The sequence below is a fragment of the Ascaphus truei genome, chromosome 1 (assembly GCF_040206685.1).
Source record: "Ascaphus truei isolate aAscTru1 chromosome 1, aAscTru1.hap1, whole genome shotgun sequence".
Lineage (NCBI taxonomy): Eukaryota > Metazoa > Chordata > Amphibia > Anura > Ascaphidae > Ascaphus > Ascaphus truei.
This window is the reverse complement of record NC_134483.1, coordinates 174,195,063-174,216,119: the sequence shown is the minus strand read 5'-3', so window position 1 is coordinate 174,216,119 and position 21,057 is coordinate 174,195,063. Positions and strand designations below refer to the sequence as shown.

At 42.9% G+C, this 21,057-nt stretch overlaps 1 protein-coding gene across 2 annotated transcripts in view; it reads right to left on the bottom strand.

Annotated features, from left to right (window-relative positions):
- Positions 1-21,057, bottom strand: part of VPS13A (vacuolar protein sorting 13 homolog A) — a 211,547-nt gene that overhangs the window by 128,408 nt on the left and 62,082 nt on the right. For both annotated transcript variants that reach the window (XM_075598717.1, XM_075598726.1), the window contains exons 13-22: positions 20,243-20,414; positions 18,764-18,826; positions 17,809-17,941; positions 15,095-15,189; positions 8,444-8,586; positions 8,037-8,238; positions 6,730-6,844; positions 5,216-5,352; positions 4,186-4,318; positions 1,512-1,629 (exon numbers count right to left, since the gene is read on the bottom strand). In XM_075598717.1, coding sequence (XP_075454832.1) covers positions 1,512-1,629; positions 4,186-4,318; positions 5,216-5,352; positions 6,730-6,844; positions 8,037-8,238; positions 8,444-8,586; positions 15,095-15,189; positions 17,809-17,941; positions 18,764-18,826; positions 20,243-20,414 — 1,311 coding nt within the window. The remainder of the gene's footprint in view (positions 1-1,511; positions 1,630-4,185; positions 4,319-5,215; positions 5,353-6,729; positions 6,845-8,036; positions 8,239-8,443; positions 8,587-15,094; positions 15,190-17,808; positions 17,942-18,763; positions 18,827-20,242; positions 20,415-21,057) is intronic.

The window sequence follows — 21,057 nt, the reverse complement described above, 5'->3', positions numbered from 1 at the left end:
CTACAAAGATAAGAAGTTAAATCAGTCTGAAGACAGGCAGATGTGACATGTTTTTTGTGATTTAGAAACGTGGTATGTTTAATGTCTGCTGAGTTGAATAGTATATGGTTTTGAGTTTGTAATCAAAGGTTAGTTAAATACTTAGAAAGACAAGACAATAGGTCATAGAGAGAGGTCTTAAAAGATAAGGAACATAGGATTAACTATAGTTACTTAGTGACAGAACAAAGAGGGGTTTCGGAATCAGGGTAAATATTGCTAAATAGAGAAACAGTGCTCTGGCATTGATGATTGACTAAGAACATGTTGGGCTGGCACTGAAAAAAACAGGTGATTGCTATGTTTAGACTGGCTAAGAGAAATGTATAAAGATTGCATTTGGATTTATAGAATTCAGAATCATTTACCATCGAAGCTAAGAACAACTTCGCTAAAGATTCTCCACTCTATAACTAAATTCGATATGCCTAAATTATGTAACCGACTGAAATGATGCTGTTAAAGATGTTTTCTACGGTCTCTGAATAAATTGAGAAAAGAACCGGACTATAGACTATTTGATATATATTGAAAGGTGGGATATTTATTTGCATCCATCAAATGAGCAAATGTTCAAATTAAACCATCAGTCACCGCAACAGTGTGCTGGATCCTGCTTCATTACCACAACATTAAAGCAGGATCGGGCGCAGACTGACAGGTTAATGCATCGCCGCACCGCTTAAAGAGGCGGGGAGGAGGTTGTATTGGAGGAGAGATGGGGGGCGGGGGGTGGAGAAGAGGGGAGAAAGGGTAAGGAATGTGGGAAGGAGAAGGATTGAGGATGTGGAGAGAGAGGGGTGGGAGAAGAAGAGGGGGAATGTGTGAGAGGCTCAACAGCCTGGGGCCCGTGTCACGTTTGGTGTAACTTGCCCCGGGCTCAAACACACCTAGTTGAGCCTTTGTGTTTTTATATTGGCTTTATTTCACCAAGTGTCCAAATACTTTTAGTGCTCTAAGTGTCTGAAACAAATTGTAGACCATTGCATGGTCTTCTCCTGAAATGACTATGTTTTTGCTTAAACCTCGTGGTTATTTAACTATGCTAAAGCAACACTCATGCTTCTTCATACCATGTACTAGTGATTAAGCAAAACATTTAGATCGTAAATATTTGAATTGGCTGAAACTGCTGTCAATGACAAACTGACCGTGCCCACTCCACAATCAAAACAGCGCTTTGTTATAGAATTAAACTTTGAATTTAAAACATACATTCTGTATTTTTTTAAATATGTTGATAAAAATGATAGAAATCAGTATACGTGACCATTTATTTACGGTCCTCTCTTCATAAGAAATTATTATAATACTCGCTCTTCATACTGTATATGTGAGAGGCCATTCTCACCCATACACATGTAAAAAGCGGACTTGAACATAGTCCTAAAGATGTATGTATATACAGTATAGGAGCATGCAGTTTACGTTGTTATTTTCCATCTCAAAAGCAAACAATAAAGCAAACATACTTAGGCATCTTGGCATCAGTGACAACCATAGCTCTGCTGAAATCCACCTTCAGATCCATTGGCTCCAAAATGTGCTGAGAAGAATGTTTTAATTTACGGGCCTCTTTCCATTTTTCATCTAGGAGATATTGAAGAGATATTAATGAATAATTTTGCAGTATTTAGCGCTAAAAATCAAATTATAAGTAAAGTGTTTATGGACGCATGTAAAAAATAGGAAACATGCACTAGTAATTGTATGATAAATACATATTTATTCACCATGTTCTAAAATTCTATATTACTCCTTCAGTATGTTACAGGCAGTGAAGTGAAGGGGTACTTGGTATGACCTACATTTCTATTACATTATACAGGCATACCCCGTTTTACGTACACCCGCTTTACGTACACTCACAAGTACGTACATTTATTTTTAGTTGCACCATACCCCTGTGTACGTACGCGTGCTTCGCGAGTACGGACACCAGGGGGCGGCGTGCGCACCTCAACACTCCTGCAACCTCCTTCATGCTTGTCTTTATTATGGTGCGCTCGATCTCCCTGTTCCCTCTGCCTTCCCATCTGTCTCCGTTCCCCCTCCCATCTGTCTCCGTTCCCCCTCCCATCTGTCTCCGTTCCCCCTCCCATCTGTCTCCGTTCCCCCTCCCATCTGTCTCCGTTCCCCCTGCACTCACGCTCCACAAAGCAGCTAAACCAGTGATTCCGCCCGTGACTCTGCTTGCTCCGCTCTCCTCCTTCTCCCCCTCCTCCCTCCTCAGAGCTCTGCGAAGCTTTCCATGTGATGTGAACTACGGAACAGCAGTGAGGGGAAAGAGAAGATCTGCTGCAATCTTTGCGTGTGTGTGTGTGTGTGTGTCTGAGTGTGTGTGTGTCTGAGTGTGTGTGTGTGACACTGAGTGAGTGACAGTGTGTGTGTGTGTGTGTGTGTGTGTGTGTGTGTGTGTGTGTGTGTGTGTGTGTGTGTGTGTGTGACACTGAGTGACACTGAGTGACACTGAGTGACAGTGTGTGTGTGTGTGTGTGTGTGTGTGTGTGTGTGTGTGTGTGTGTGTGTGTGTGTGTGTGTGTGTGTGTGTGTGTGTGTGTGTGTGTGACACTGAGTGAGTGACAGTGTGTGTGTGTGTGTGTGTGTGTGTGTGTGTGTGTGTGTGTGTGTGTGTGTGTGTGTGTGTGTGTGTGACTGAGTGACAGTGTGTGACTGAGTGACAGTGTGTGACAGTGTGTGACTGAGTGACTGTGTGTGACAGTGTGTGACTGTGTGACTGAGTGACTGTGTGTGACAGTGTGTGACTGAGTGACTGTGTGTGACTGAGTGACAGTGTGTGACTGAGTGACTGTGTGTGACAGTGTGTGACTGAGTGACAGTGTGTGACTGAGTGACTGAGTGACAGTGTGTGACTGAGTGACTGTGTGTGACTGAGTGACTGTGTGTGACAGTGTGTGACCGAGTGTGACAGTGTGTGACAGTGTGTGACAGTGTGTGACAGTGTGTGACTGAGTGTGACAGTGTGTGACTGAGTGCGTGTGTGTGATGAGTGCATGTGTGTGTGACTGAGTGCGTGACTGACTGAGTGAGAGAGACTGACTGAGAGAGAGAGAGACTGACTGAGAGAGAGAGAGAGAGAGACTGACTGAGAGAGAGACTGACTGAGTGAGAGAGACAGAGAGACTGACTGAGTGAGAGAGAGAGACTGCGAGGAGAGAGAGACTGCGAGAAGGAGAGAGAGACTGCGAGAAGGAGAGAGAGACTGCGAGAAGGATAAAGACTGCGAGAAGGAGAGAGCTGCTATACAGCACTGACCCGCGTGTGCGCTTCTCACCTCCTTGCTTGCTCCCATTCATTTTATTTGAATAAAGCCTACTGTATTTATTATGGTTACAAATGCATTATTTACATCAGTTATGCACATATATGATGTTTGCAGTACAGTACATGCATTGTAAAGTGGAAAAAAAGTAGTGCTTCACTTTAAGTACATTTTCACTTTACATACATGCGTATGTACGTCCCATTGCGTATGTTAAAGCGGGGTATGCCTGTATAATCTGCCATTATACAGCCAAGAGGACAAAGGACTTTGAATTCACAGTTGCATTCAATATGAACCCCTTCAGTGTACATCTGCATCGCCCCAAAGGTGGACAGCCTTTGGCGCAGCTAAAGGATGTGAGCCATTTGCTGGTGTTAAAGCTTCTCTATTTCAATCTGAAAGTCACCAGCCCTTTAATTCCCTGTACCCAATTTTCCAACTCTTTCAGCCCATGAAATGTCTGTGAATTGACTGTATAACCTCCGTTCTTTTAATGTAACCATGAATTGTTATAACCCTGTGCCCAGGACATACTTGAAAATGAGAGGCAATTCTCAATGTATTACTGTACTTCCTGGTACAAACATTTTTATAAATAAATAAAAATAAATACAGAAAATGGATTTGATCTAAAATCATAGGTATTTCTAAGCTAATAACTTGTTCAAATGTCCAGTTTACAATTTATTGAAAAACAGATCTAAACATTTTTTAAGTCAACCGGATCATTGGTTACGGGGTTAAAACATCAGGATTTTGAAAAACAAAGCAAATCTCTAACTAGTTATCATATCAAGACAAATTACCCACAACTCAATATTTACAAACCGAAATAAAATTCTGCTTAAACAATTACTCACAATGTTTGCTGTAAAGTAGCTGCATGCTACTAAGCTGCACATCAAAACTGTCATATGCTCGTGACCTAATGTCTTCAATGCTGCTTTGTCCTATTTTCAACTGAGGGAGTTTTGAACGACTTTTGCTGGTCATCTGACAGATAACGGACGGAAAAACAAGTTGACAATTAATTTAAAGGGCAAAGGAATTTTATTTAACAACATTTGTCGAGAAAATATATGTAACAATTGTTTTATTGATGTAACTTTGTAACCAGCCTTGATCTACTATCTGTGGTTATTTCTTTTCATTTTGTGCTGTAGCAGAAGAATATATGTGCTTGTAATATTTGTTCTACATCGGCCATTTACTCCCCTAAATGTAAAGGTTTTGACAAAAAAAAAAAGGATTTAAAGAATGAGGAAAACTGAATGCTGTTTTGTTTTTTTAACTGCTATGGGACACATGCATCAAGTGCCAGTCTTTATTATCACACATGTTTCTGTGTGAACTCAATTAAATGTATGGGTGCGATAACCTGTCATCACTAGATGTGGGTAACTTGCTATTGCAATTAGAATTCTGTTCATATAAAAAGCGAGTACGGTAACCAGATCGTTTTATTTTTAATTTGTGGACACAAAAAGAAATGCTGTCAAAGGTTCACTGAAATCGTGGTGAAATGTACATTTACCAACAAATATAGTAATAGTTACAAAGACCTGCAGCTACCCTGTGGGTCAGTCAAAATCAATGTTGCCATTCTTTGCTTCTTCTCATAATAAATGCCCACATATGAGCATGTCCACTTGTCAACTGGCAAAAGAAGCAAAATTTGGTCAGCATGTGTTCCCCTTAGCATACTGTATCTTTTTCAGGGTTAGATTACTGAAGACACATACAGTAAGTGAGAGACAGGACATCAAGCAATTATAAGGGAATCTCCTAAAAATATATTTTGTCTAGGCTGTAAAAGTAAATACATCTTAAAAAGTAAAAATTAAATCTGATTAGCAGCAATGTAATGTATGCCGAAAAATACATGCTTACCTTCAAACTTCCAAGATCTAGAATAAGCAAGTTCGATGTTTGCTCATAAAAACCATTTTGGGGGATGAGTATATATGATGCCATTAGATTAATGTTTAAGTCAAGAACTTTCTGTGTTTCTATAACATACAATAGTCCTGGAATAAAAAACAAAACATCAAAGCACTCCAACACCAACATTGCAAAACAAAATCATCAAACGATCACAGCTATTAGTATACAGTAGAGTCCTGATTATCCAACCTTCTGTTTTATCCGTCACCCCCCTCCCCACCCTTCTCATTTACCGGCGGCAGAAGAAGAGAACTGCAGACCACAGGAGAGGCACTGGAGGAAGACAGCTGGCGGCTGGAGAAGAGGACCATGTAAGTAGAGGAATTGATTTAAGACAGCGGGGCGGTGGCGGCAGCAGAAGACCATCAGACCCTGTGTGCGGAGCAGGAGCATATCTTAGAACGGCCAGGGAGGAGCGCACTGTAATACTGGAAGATGACTGGTGTCTGACTTCTGGTGTTACAGCGCGCTCCTCCCCGGCTGTTCTCCTATGTCGCTCTGTTTCTGCTCCGCACACAGGGTCTGATGGTCTTCTCCTGCCTCCGGTGCTGCTCCTGTGGTCTGCAGTCCTTCTACTCTTGTGCCGCCGGTAAGCGAGAGGGTAGGAGGGGGGTGGGGGGGAAGGAATAATACTTTCCATATTGTCTGTCATTTTCGGTTATACGCCGCCGAATCGATCGTATAACCGAGACTACTGTACTCGGTTTCTGTCCAATTTACCCTACTGCCATTTTCCTTACTGTTTCGTGAGGCACATAAGGGTAATATTTACTAATGTGAATGTTGCACATGTTTGGTATGGCCAGGGAATTCAGAACCATCAGTGAATAGATAATTAAATCTACTCCAAGTAAAATTCATTATTTTCATTATTTTCATTATTTTCTTTTGGGGGGAGGTATCTCCCACTAAGAATTTTTTTTTAATGTTATTTCAACAAACATACTGTACATAATGTATTCAAGTACAAATAAGTATGCCATATTTTCAACAAATTGTGATGATTAAGTAAGACATAGGCAAAGGCTTAGGCTAAAGCCCCTCTCCCTCAGTCAGCGCGCCCGCACGGCAGACAGGCGGGGCGCTGACAGACAGACCGCAATCTGATCGTGGTGCCGTTCACCCCCCACACACACATACACACACACATACACACACACATACATACATACACACACACACACTTTAACCTGCAGCTCCTTCCCTGGTCCCCGCCCAAGGCGCCTCCCATCTAGCTCCTTCCCTCCCCTCCTCCCCATTGGCTGACTCGCGTACCACGTGACGCGTCAGCGCCGAAAATCACTAGGATCTTGCAGCATCGTCCGGCTGACGCGTCACAGTACGTAGTCAGCCCTGCTGGAAGGAGGCAGCGGGGGCAGGGACCATTCGGGCAAGGGTCTGGTGGTCCGCGGCCGCGCGCCCCGCCGGCCGCAGCGGGTTCGCAGCCTTATGCCGTTTACCTGTTGATGTTTTATCCCGGAATGCTTCTAGTTTTGTTAACGTTGCTGAGGTCAGTTGTTCAAGATGGACATCTTCCGGAGGTCGGAAAAAAGCTGCTAAACTGTTGATGGTTTTCTAGTATACAAAACAAAGGCAAACATGACCTACTAAACTTCTGTTAAAGCATCACTTCTTGCTCACAACAATTCATATTATGGCCATTATTTGAAGCCACACTTCTTTACAGTCACTCCAGCAGGCACATATCTATAAACAGTATGTTAACAAGATGTGCATTAAGTAGCGCAAATTTGAGCATTGCTTCAAACCTGGCACACACTCTGCGTTAATGTATCAAGGTGTTTGGCCAAAATGTGCTTCACTTGTACCATGAGCATTTGGAGTGGTTACAGGAGTTAGGGGAGGGGATTGTTAGCGCATTATTATAATTAAATTTATCAAAAGTTGTGCTGTAACTGGTGCAGTTTTTCGCCCTACGGGTCCAAATAAATTGGCCAGGTTTAGGTGGCTTTGGCTTCTGCGCCAAAGAGATCTGCGCCAAATGTAAGAAGCAAAGATTTCTAAGATTCATACAATGGACGCTGGTGCAAATTGATGCAGATAAAAGCTATTTACTCTATGATTGAAGAAAATTGCACAATTTTTGATACACATCCTTTCAAAGAGCGGTTGCTAGGCTGAACATGAGAAGTGGTATTCATTATTAATATGTAAAAGGTCCACAAGAGTAATACAATTTTGAGGCTTTTTTTATGAAATGTCATAAATACGTATACTTAATTGGAGTGCATCCTAAAAACTATGTTTTGGCTATGGTTTTGGAAGGATTAGTGCAAAGATTATTTTGGTTATTAGCTTTAACCTCTTTACAAATTAAGACACCTGATGCAATGTGTTTAAAAGATAAAAGGAATTAAAATTCTAATACAATCTAATTCAAACAATTTAGGCCATTATAGAATTATGTGGATTTAACAAGACAAATGATAATGCAGTAGAATTAGTATCTCTCGTTCATACACTATAACAGCCTACAGCATGTGAAACATCTATGTCCCACTAAAATGGCTTACTCTGCATTTTAAAAGTTACTATAAAATGTGTATGATCCCCAAAATCTTAAATGGATTAACCCTTTACTGCCAGAAGGGCCTGCAACATATTATTTTGGCAACAACAGGGCTAACCCCAGATTTATGGTGGATAGGCTGCATTGCATGTAAAACACAGTAATTAATTTATTTGTGGTTAGGAATGATAGTCATGTTAAACAAAAAAATACTTTCATGTTATAAGTTTCACTTACGGCATCGTATATTATTTCCAGAGGCTGGGACTGGACTCTGAGTCTCTGGTCAGCTTGCTCATCCAGTGGATTGGTTTCAAACATAAGGCTCAACAGGGTGATATTATTTTCCTTGGCAACGTTTCGGGAAGACAGCAGACAGGGAACCGATTTAACTTGTGGTATGCCCGTTATCTCAAATGTGCCAATCTGGGCTTCAAATCTGCAAGTGCAAAATAAGAGATATACAGACAAGAAACCCTTAAAAAAGGAAAGTATAAAAAATGACAGCAATATCAAAGAAACAGATGTCTCTATTCAATATACTATCAATACAATTCCTTGTGTCTATTGACAATTTTGTTTCTTAATGTATTCCCATGTTAATAAAGAATTCAGGTAAATAAGTTTCTCCCACCCCAGCTTACTTTATTGCTTGTGCTCCTGGTCGTTGTTTTAACATTGTACTCAAATCAGTTATGGCAAAATTGATCAATTCTGGTTTATCCTTGTCTTCTCGTAATTGAATCGACACGCTTAGCAGCTTGACAGATAGAATCATGGCTTCATACTAAAGAAGAAAAAAAACACAAGTGCTTCATGTCAGCAAAATACACATTATAATGGGTTTGGGTCAGGTACGGGTATGGGTGAAGGAGTAAAAATACCTCCAGCTTTCAAGTTTGTCCTTCTACTCCAAAAACGGAGAAAAAAAAATGCAATTACAAAAATAACTGAATTACTTGAATCCTACCATAGGACCTACATATGGTTGTCTGCTTGGCTTTACCCATTATACTATTTAAATATTAAATATTGTGTCAGACAATTTCATAGAAAGGGCTGTGTAATTTGGATGCCTTCTTGCATATTCACATGACACAATTAGATTGTCAATATTGGGGAAGTGAAAAAATATACTGGGGAGTAGCAGCTTGCAGACGTAATGACACGAAGTAGAAATGTGCCGTTTTTATTTTTAGACGAGATCAATTTAAAAATCAAACTCAAGGAGAGCATTAGCAAAAGTGTGTTATAAAAAAGTGTTTTCAGGAAACTGGAAATAACGGTGCACAAATATCAGACAATTTACATTGTTTGATCTGTAGAGAAACACAAATTATAAAGGCTAAAGTGGAAATGAAATACATGTAAACTCAATTACCGTGCCATATCCTTAATAAATTAACTTCTCATGTACATGGCCACTGACTAGCATGTGCTGTGAGTCATCATCTGCACATAATATGGATGGAAATAAAACAGGTTCAATAAGGCAGCGGTGCGCAAACTGGGAGGCGCGACCCCCAGGGGGGGCGGGAGAATTTCTATGGGGAGCGCGGGCGGTTACAGAGGCCCCGCGCTCTTTCCCACGGCTTTAAATTAAATGCCGGGGGAGGCGTAAGGCCTCTGTAACTCACTTACCTGCCGTCAGCCTGCTCTTCGACGCGACGCGGCATCAAATGACGTTGCGGGCGATGTGACATCACGCGTCGCCATGGCAACGCGCGTCAAATGCAGCGGCGGGGTCACGTGATGTCATTGGAGACGGGGCACAGCTCAAGAAGTTTGCGCACCCCTGCAATAAGGTATTTGAAAGTCTTGAAAGAAACCATGGGAGATGAAGTGATGTTTCTTTAGTAAATATGTGTACATGGTAAGATATTTGAATACCTTCAGCAAAAGACACTTGTACATGGCAGAGTATAATGCAATAATGGGACTTGCAGGACACTGTTTAGTGTGTTGGTTAGGTATGCAGGATGTATGTGTGGGTGCATACAGAATGCACTGTTGCCCTATCTGGACTACTAAGCAACCTGATCACCTGCATTCTTGGTCTTTGTTTCCTATGGGTTATTAAAAAAAATGACCACGTTTCCCTTTCAGGTTTGCCGGAGAAATATAATTATTAATGATATGACTGCTCATTCATGTGATTACTGGCAACATGTAATACTGAAAGCAAACAATATCCATGTTGTATTTTCATAAAAGATTTTAAGAGATTTATTTGAAGTATACCAGACCTGGGAGACCACATTGATCTCACTGCCGAAACCAACCCAAGACTTACAGTAGTGGAGACTCAACGTAAGGGACTTTAAAACCACAGACAAAGTATATATCAAAGTCCAAAATTAAATGGTGCTCAGAGAATAAGTGAATCATGGAAAAAAGACAATATAAGTGTCATAAGTGTCCACCTTCAGTGGAGTATAACTTGCCCAATCCTTAATATACACTGAGGAGGAACAGATGCCTAGAGGAAAAAAAGCAGAATCCCCACAATATATGGCGTAATAAACATCCTCCATCAAATGAGAAAAGTACATCATAAGAACCAAGTAATGCAAGTAGAAAGCGGAGCACAACCAAACGGCGAAAAAAAGCAGACAATCAAGAGGTGACCCCCCATAAAAAATTACCTTTATAATATCGTCACATGAACAGAATAAAAAACGCACCACCTACGATTTTCGCGCTAGTATGTGCTTTATCAAATTTTTTATGGGGGTCACCTCATGATTGTTCGCTTTTTTGTCATTTGGTTGTGCTCCGCTTTCTACTAACATTACACAGACAAAGCATTACTTGAGTTAAAAGCCAATGAATTTATAGAAAAGAATGAATGGTAGTATTTGCTTTTGTCTTGATCAAGCAGTGTTCAGGGTCGGGGTGGCAGGAGGGGAGAAGTTTGATCACCTGAACCTGGGGATCTGTTGACCTCCCAGTTCCCAAGATATATTACTCCTTTTGTCCAGGGTGAAGAATATTTTACAAACCTGCTTTAAGGTTTGTTTCACATGTAGCACCTATTCCCCCCCACTGCCACAGAAGATCTGGCCACTACATGGATGTTCCACCGGTGCTGTAGCTCACCTGCTTGGTTCAGGAGGTCTGAGTTGTTCCGCAGTTGGTGTTTGGGAGCAGCAACAGTGCAGGCTTTCTCCATCTCTTACAGTGCAGTGCCTCCATCTCATGAGGATCCTGCTGAATGCAGGATGGTCCCCACAGGCAATACTCCTTCCCAATAATCACACACTCTAGTTGGTCCAATGGCAGGTTTATTGCCCCAAGAGCCCCTCCCAATCTCCTTTACCCTCTTGTAGGGAAAATGGTATCACACTGTACCATAACCATCACCAACTTCAATTTGGTGGAGTGTCAGCTTTTATACCCAGGGGGGGGGGGGGGGGAAAGGGCTTGTAACACCGCCCCATAACAGGGCAGGCCCAGGTACTGACAGGCACCACACCATATACATGTGATCCAGTCAGTACCCTCCCCAGGTATAATACTCCAACTGCCGGTTTAGGCCTGCCCTTGGATATGACAACACAGTACCCATCCAGGCTGAAACTGCAGGCTAGGCCCTGCGCAAGAGTTTAACCCCAACACTGCCTGTTCCTATCAGGATTTATAGTGTTGAGGCCAGTAGAAGGTTATACTTGGCTACATCCTCCCTCTTGTGAAAATCCTCCTCACGACCTCGCATGAGGTGCATTATTATGCACCATCAATAATTGTGCCGGCCCACAGAATTATAAAACACATAGAATACAATACAATGTCGGCATAACTGGTTCCTCTTAACCAAGAGAACCTTTAGCCCGGTTGCAGTACAGTTCCTATTATAAATATCTCCTGACTCAATATGCAGTATATCCCTGCTGTATCTCCATTTACAAATTACAGTCCCGCCACCGCTGTATCAATAGTAGTGATCAGGGTTTGGTTTCCGAGCTTACCCTCCTTATCAGGCACTTTCACTGAGTAGCCACTATGCAGGCGCACAGTTTCTGTAGCTTGTTTGGGGGTGTATTCCCCTTACTCTCACCAATGATCTACCCGGTCATCCCGTACTAATATAAAATCGGATTTCCCACATATGAGGCACGTACCCCTGAAACATAGGATCCCACAAGTCTAACACTCCACCTTCCACCAAAGGCTGACACATTACAGTACTCACAACCAGACACTGGAAATCCATGGACAGCCTGGGGGACCGTGGCGGACGTGACAGGGATCTATGCTTCCCGATTAACCCTAGGGCCACCTCCCAGGGCATTGGAGCATCAACAGGGAGCGCAACATGGGGTTGGACCGGGACTGCAATATCCTGGGTCCCTTCTTTTACGAGGGAGGAAGAAGAAAGTCCTGATGTCCCAATAACTTTAGAACGGTCACGGCCGAGAGCCACCAGCAGCAGAACAGCATCCTCCCTATGTGGTAGTGTGCTGTCGGCATCTGCAGTCACCATTCACCAATAGGGACAAGTCAACCTTCGGAGCGGGAAGGTTGGAGGTACTTGGCCAGTACCTCGGAAGTGGCTACCGCCACTTCACTCAGCTGGACTGAGGCACCCGCGTTGTTCGGCTGGGCTGATGCGGTTACAGGAACCTCCTGGCATGGATGCAACACCTACGCTTCTTCGGGAAGACCCTCCGCAGCAGCAGACAGTCTTCTCTCGGCCGAGGCCACTACACGAACCACCCCAAAGGCCTGGCAGCAGCAGATCCGCACCCTGGTTGGCACTGGTGGTCAGAGAAAAAGAGCCACGGAGCAGGGCACTCCCCCTGGAGGACACCAACCCAAAATCGGAACTCGCATCGGGATCCTTTCCCCGCGCAGGGCAGCCCCTGCACTCCTCCGTTGTGGGTGAAATATTTAATATATCATGTCCATATAAACTTGCTCCGCGCTTGCCAGAGCATTAACCATCACTATCTGCAGCCGACAGACTAGAGGGTAGTTACACAGCCCTCGTCTGGATGGAGAGCAGACATATGCTGATCCCAGGCCTCCCGCACTGGCCGAAGGCAGGTCACATCACACCGCTCACACCGGGACGTGACTTCCAACGCTCCTCCGGGCGATGGCACCACGGGCAAAGGAACTGTAGCATATCTTAGCCCTGAATGGTAGTGTATAGTATTCCTCCAGGCAGCTCAAACAACTGGGTCTGGATATCATCCATTTCAGGGGAGATGGTCACACATCGGTCATGCTGGATCAAGGAACTCGTGCATCTATCTTTGACTGGCTTCACATCGGTCACACTCCACACTGAGCCGTTGGCTCTTCGACTCCTTCCTCTTGTGAAATTAGGAGTCCCAGTCGGAATAGAGGGGCGCGGCTATGGACTTTGGCACCAATCCCAGATATTTTGCAACCAAGAGCTTTAATCTTGCAATTTACCACGCGGTTCCTCTGATGTTCGGCGGGAACCGCGATCAGACTCCAGGTTCCTCCTCAGGGACCCTGAACTCTCCTCAGTACCTGCGACGAGCTCCATCTTGAGGGTGCTATGTTTCAAGCGGCCACACTGGCTGGCATGCTCCACAGGCACTTTTTCCTCCCCAACTGCAAGCATAGCCCCAATATAAGGGGGGGGGGCTATATTTCAAGCTAGGTCCCTGTTTGAGTACCCTATCCCAGTCACGGATCTAGCACGTAGTACTGTATTGGAGCACACGCTGCAGTCCATCGCAGGGAGTGCTATCATTCAAGTCACATCCCCATGGGGCATGTGCTGCAGCGTGCCCTCGGCTGATACCTTGATTGTCAGTCACATCTCAGCCTCTGAACGTAGCACAGTAAAGGCACCCAACAGATAGTCCAAAGTGGGGTGCTATCTTGCAAGGCATATCCCTGATAGGCATACTCATCTGCGGAACCTGGCACGATACAGTGTGGTTCAGACACCTCTCTGCCTTTGGACGTGGAAGAGGCCCAGCACTGATACAATGTGGTTCAGACACCTCTTAGATCTGTATCTCCCAGTCAAGGTAACTCGATGGCCTTGATACAGTGCTTTTCTGGCACCTCTCATGCGGCAGCAGGAGGGGTTGCATCGTCAGCGGATACCATCCGGGGGTACCCCGCTAGCGACCAACTGGGAACACTCCGGCCTGGATACAGTGAGTGCCCCCATTCACTTCTCCGGTAGCGGGTTTCTCAGCCATACTTTCTGCCCCTGTTGCACCATCTAAGCAGCGCCCTCAAATGTAGCACCTGTTCCCCCCTGCCATGGAAGATCTGGCCACTACATGGAAGTTTTCCCGGTGCTGTAGCTCACCTACTTGGTTCAGGACGTTTGAGTTGCTCCGCAGTTGGTGTTTGGGAGCAGCAACAGTGCAGGCTTTCTCCATCTCTTACAGTGAAGTGCCTCCATCTCATGAGGATCCTGCTGAATGCAGGATGGTCCCCACAGGCAATACTCCTTCCCAATAATCACACACCATAGTTGGTCCAACAGCAGGTTTATTGCATAGCAGCGTGGCACATCTCCATCCCTGGAGCAGACCCCAGAGGCTTGAGGCCCCAAGAGCCCCTCCCAATCTCCTTTACCCTCTTGTAGGGAAAAGAGTATCCCACTGTACCATAACCATCACCAACCTCAATTTGGCCGAGTATCAGCTTTTATACCCGGGGGAAGGGCTTGTAACCCCACCCCATAACAGGCAGGTCTAGCTACTGACAGGCATCACACCATACATATGTGACCCAGTCAGTACCCTGCCCAGGTATAATACTCCAACTGCCGGTTTAGGCCTGCCCCTGGATATGACAACACAGTACCCACCCAGGCTGAAACTGCAGGCTATCCCCTGCGCAGGAGTTTAACCCCAACACTGCCTGTTCCCATCAGGACTTATAGTGTTGAGGCCAGTAGAAGGCTATAGCCAGGGGCACTTGGCTACTCATACATATATTGGGGGCTCATGTCTGGGTACTTTGGTTCTACATTTTATTTCTTATATACTTCAATATAGTTCTGGTAATAATGGCTGTTTATAAATTAGAAGATTTTTTTTTTTTAAGAGATTATACCTACTTGATTTCTTAAGAAAGGAACAGTGTACGCTCTAGCATTTCCTTCCAGGAAAATCAACTGTGATGCCAATGGCCTCAAGCTTTGTACTAAGACCTATGCAACCATATGTACAAGAAACAGATGGTACAGACTTGACTGGATATTTAGTAAACATTCTTGGGTTTCAAAAACGGTAACACTACCGTACTGCTAAATACTTGCATATTATTGCACTGTCTCCAGTGAGAATGCTTACCGATTTTGGCAACGTTGGATCAACAGCCGCAGCACTGTATCCAATTGCTGCATACAGCTTGGCCTTCTCTTCAGGTGTCATCAATTCTTCAAGATCTGGCAGAAAACATGTTTGGTCAATAACTTCTCCAATTTTGAAAGGGCCAGCAATGTCACAGGCTCCACCACCAATGCATGGATTAGAGTGGCAGTCTCACTTACCTGACAACAGTAGCAAGTACATGCAACACTCAAGACATTTTTACTGTTTCTATTCTTAGAGTAGAAGGCGTACAAAGCTTAATATCTGCATTCAATTTATTAATGGTGGAGGTAGACCCATGTGAATATAGCGGCTATAATATTAGAACCAAAGAAAAAAACTTGGCGCCAAAAGTTCAATGGATAATCCTGTACTCCTCAGGGGATCAGCACACTTGCTTGACAGGCCATGTAAGGGAAAAACACAAACAGACACAAATCATAGTGCAACTCTGCAGGGTTAAAACAGGTCTACACTACACATCAAACATAGAGACTCCTAGTGACTATAAAAACTATTTATTATTAAAAAGAACTATGCCATAAAATGGTATGGACAAATTGGAACACCGCTGGTCATCCAGATGGGAAAAATCAGAGCCCTACTTACAAGCAGCAAGGCATAAACAGGCAATGCAACAAAGAGTCCTCTGGGTGCTGTTGATGTCTTTGCAGAGATGTTATTCCTGCTGCGCCGCGACTCTCGTGCTGACCCTCCCTCCAGGGGTTACCAGGAGCAGTGGCGGGGGCCCGCTCGTGGGGCTCACAGCTCTACTCCACGTGAGGCCGCTCTCCTCACTTCCTCCTCCGGTTTCACAAGCTGTCTGAGCGCGCCCGTGTGCGAGGGTGCCGTGCCCTTAAAGGGACAGTGCGTGAGTCCTGTAGGCCAAGAACTAACAGCTGCAATGGGGCTCAAACCTGAACCAAGTGTCCCAAAATAGTCCAGTACCAAGCTCAAAGTGACTGTGTCACCTGCCCTACGCGTTTCGTAGACGTTACTCTACTTCCTCAGGGGCTACAAAAACTGATACTAGGTGACATATACATATACCCTAACCAATTAAAAAATTAATTGCCCAATTAGGCTGAATAGCCTGCATGTCATTAATATCAGATCACTACGTCTCTAACAACACAATACACATACAATACATTAAAAACATGCAAATAACAACACATAACCATATACCCCAAAAATGAGGCCCATTAAAATGTCATATCAAATGTCGTTAGAGACGTATGCATGTTTTTAATGTATTGTATGTGTATTGTGTTGTTAGAGACGTAGTGATCTGATATTAATGACATGCAGGCTATTCAGCCTAATTGGGCAATTAATTTTTTAATTGGTTAGGGTATATGTATATGTCACCTAGTATCAGTTTTTGTAGCCCCTGAGGAAGTAGAGTAACGTCTACGAAACGCATAGGGCAGGTGACACAGTCACTTTGAGCTTGGTACTGGACTATTTTGGGACACTTGGTTCAGGTTTGAGCCCTATTGCAGCTGTTAGTTCTTGGCCTACAGGACGCACGCACTGTCCCTTTAAGGGCACGGGCACCCTCGCGCGCGGGCGCGCTGAGACAGCTTGTGAAACCGGAGGAGGAAGTGAGGAGAGCGGCCTCACGTGGAGTAGAGCTGTGAGCCCCACGAGCGGGCCCCCGCCACTGCCCCTGGTAACCCCTGGAGGGAGGGTCAGCACGAGAGTCGCGGCGCAGCAGGAATAACATCTCTGCAAAGACATCAACAGCACCCAGAGGAATCTTTGTTGCATTGCCTGTTTATGCCTTGCTGCTTGTAAGTAGGGCTCTGATTTTTCCCATCTGGATGACCAGCGGTGTTCCAATTTGTCCATACCATTTTATGGCATAGTTCTTTTTAATAATAAATAGTTTTTATAGTCACTAGGAGTCTCTATGTTTGATGTGTAGTGTAGACCTGTTTTAAACCTGCAGAGTTGCACTATGATTTGTGTCTGTTTGTGTTTTTCCCTTACATGGCCTGTCAAGCAAGTGTGCTGATTCCCTGAGGAGTACAGGATTATCCATTGAACTTTTGGCGCCAGGTTTTTTTTTTGTTTCCATATTATCTGTTAGTACTGACAGTATTACTAGGCAGCCACTGTATTTTGCCTTTTTACTTGTCACATTGGTGTTTTAATCTTTAGCGCTTGTTCACATTTTTTCTTTTTCACATTTTGGCTATAATATTAGGCCTTATAGTTTAGCCATAAAATGTACTAATCAATACAAATTTTATAGAATGGTTGAAACATGTGAAGGTCATATTTCTACAAAGCTAAAAAGGATAAGTAGTGTGTTTAAACAAGACACATTTAAGAAATATTTCATATTATTCAATGTGCATGATCATATCATATATGTATGGTTTGTCAAAGTGAAATAAATTGATTGAAAGTAATTTAGGTACCATTGTGTAAAATGCAAATGCAAAATGAAACATTAGAAATAAACAAGCTGATTATTCTGACCACTTCTCATATAGTGGCGAGAGAGAAACACAGGGGCTTGTACCATGATGTTGGAGGCGTGCCATCATGGGATTCCTTTTGCTGCCAATAGATGGAAAGTTGGCGGCTAAATAGATTAGCAGTTTCCCAAAGTAGTGGCGTTTAAAATTAACTCACATGGAGTTTAACACTTACTGCCAGAAGTTACACTGCGTTACACTTACTTCCAGATTTCACTACTTCTTTAGTTTCAATGTTTCCCCCAGACCAGCCCCACATCCAACCAAACCACCCATCAGAGTTGCTGTCCTCGTCTTTTGCCCCAGGCCTGTATATTTTCAGACCAGCTTTGGATGCCTAAAGAACAGAAAGGAAGGAATGAGCATGCATTGGCTTTATAGAATGACACCAATACATGCTGCTTTTACTATGAAACTGGTCATAAAGAAGAGTGCCTTTTGTAACTGATTTAAAAAAATGCATGAATAAAGCAAATGGAAAATCAATATTCCAGATCATGCCCATAGAGAAAAGGTTGTTATAAAATACTTTAGGGCTATGAAATATAATGACATTCTGGTGTTTTCAAATCATAAAGGTGAAAATGGTGCGATTCAAAATTCTGTTCATCACCAGGGCTACTGCATGTTCAACGAAAGTGCATGCCCTGGAACTACACTGCTTGACAAAGCATACAGGGTGAATCTGTTGCTGAGCCATCATACTCATGAAATATTAATGTCAGGCAAAATTTGGTCTAAAAGTTATTTCTCTTAAAGAAAATGTAAAAGATGAAAAATGTAACTCTGAAAGTGCCCTTACATTCTAAGCACAGGACAGAATGAGGCAACTGGCAAAGCCTCGATCCTAGTAAAGGTAGAACTTTTAGTTTATGTCTTAAATCTTTCGAATTGAGGTTGTTCCGGTCTCTCCCAACACCATCCATAAAGGACCAAGAATGATGCAAATGCAAAAACACGCAATTGTTTTCAATAAAACAGTTTGCACAAAGTTAGGTAGAACGTTCAGTCACCAAAAAAAGGTTTTGGGGAGGAAACATTTTCTCCATTAATGGACAAGGTAATAAGTCAACTACATGAAAAGGGAATGAAGAAAGTTACAGAATGCTTTTTGATTGGATGACAATGAAACAATGTGATATTTCTTGTCGGTTTTTACCTCGACTTCTGCTTGTTGCCGTGCTAAAGTTATACAAAAAATATCCAGGGTCTTTTCATTTTCCTAGACAAACAAATAAATAAAATACTTTAAAAACTGATCAAATTAAAAAGTCATTGCACATAGCATATAGCAGTGTTTCTCAGTCAGGGTTATACAAAAAGTATGTTGGTAAGGTAGCACTTCACAAATAACTAAATGTATAAATATAAAAACTGCAGATAAATTGGTGCAGAGGCAGGGGGGACCTCTGACCCCCCAAAAGAATCAGATATATATATACAAAGGGGCCCCAGCACGCAAATAGATACAATAGACAATTGTAAATTTGAATAAGTCAATAAAGGTATATTTGGCAAAATTTGTAGCAGCTGTACAATATACCCAAATGCAGGGTCTGGAGATCACATCTCGTGAAACAACAACTTCAATAATGTGGAGGGAAGGGAGTGGTTGGGGGTGAAAGAAAGGGGGGGATGGAGGATAACAACAATGTGACGACAAAAGAAGGGGGGAAAAACCCAGGAAAAACGTATAATGCACGTAAAAAATGAAGGGTGAAAAAAGTAGGCGGGCAACGAACGTTTCGGGCCTCTGACGCCCCTTCTTCAAGCCCGTTCCCACAGAAAAATGTTCTGTGGTACTTCCCTAATTAACACAACTCAATATCTCAATATACTCATTATACAAGTTATAGGATTTAGCAATATTACTTATTCCCTTGATCATATTCTGTGATTATCAGCACTATACAGGTTAGATTACCTTAAAGTTATCTAGACTAGGTTTATATATCTATTAAATCATATGTGCTGTTTATCTAGAGATTTTGGTGTTGGAGGGGTGTTATTTAGGGAAGTACCACAGAACATTTCTCTGTGGGAACAGGCTTATAGCCAGTAACATGTGGAGACCATCTCTCCAAAAATCAAATTCCACCGACTACCAGAATTTTGGTAGCGCTGTCGCTCCGTTGCGCCGTCACGTCCACAATAAGCGCTGGCGAAAATGCATTTGTTTTGACGCGAAGTCGCGTCGCTGTCGCCGGCTCTATAAGCGCAGCCTTACGCAGCACCCTGGGGTTCTGTAAAAGGATCATATGGGTGCTGCAGGATTTCACAGTTCTCCCAAAGCAAGGAGAAAGCAGGGCAGTTGCTAGGGGGCTGGGCAGTTTCCTCCATCCCGAATGGCTGGCGCATGTGCCTGGGGGTAGGGCCAAGCACACAAGGAAGAATCCGGGTTGGGCAAGAGAGAAGTGAGGACTGGTGTCTGTGTGCCCTGTGTTTTCTGTGACCTGTTGTAGGGGTACCTCAACAACTGAGCAGTACGATTAGGGGTACTGGGTGAAAAAAAATGGTTAATAACCACTGGCATGCATACAGCATATACGTTTTTCAATAACCAGCTCGAGAAGAGAGACAAGCCATAACACAAGATTGAATAAGAGAGCAAGTAAAAGGATATTTCAAAAAGTACAACCTCTATCAAACTCAGAACATCCTCTGCAGGTTTCTTTGTGGTTATCTTCACTCTATACATTTCTTTGTATCGCTTAACTTGCTGCCTGTGTTTTCGAATGTGTTTCCATGACCACATATGAAGGCTTGGTTTAACGTTTACCTCAAGAATACCAGTTATGGCATAATCCCACCTGTTTTTGTTAATATATAAAAAAAAATATTTAGTAAAGATTTCGCCTTTAGAAGTAGCCATCACAACACCTGTTGCATATTTCTGCACATAAAAGTATTAAGCCAATGCCAAGAGGGTGCTGAAAGCCTTAAATAGCCAACACTCACTGAAGGCTCAGACATCAGGTAAACAAACAAGAGTTATCACAGACTAAATAATTGTGATAACATTTAGAGATTGTAATGACATGATCAGTGTCAGGGTAAAATATGTTTTGGACCAAAAGATCCTTCAAACAAACCTCACATATTGTGTAAAATCGATTTTAACCACAGATTACACTTCTCCAAGAAATGTGCACAATCATTTATCTGAGCCAAACAATTTGTAACTAATTAGTTCCATACATTTTAAACATCCCAAATTCTTTATTATTAAAAAAAATAAAATAAAGTAAAAACAGCCCTCTTACAAATGTTACTCAATATTTTTGTGAGTCATTGAACAATGGTAACAAACATTATGATGTTAATTAAAATGCACTTCAATAAATGTTCTCTATACTGTATACAGTTCCGCTATTCCACTGCCTATATAGATACCCAACAGTTACAACGTATGTTTCAGTGGCATTTACGCCACGCAAAGTATTGCAGATGGAA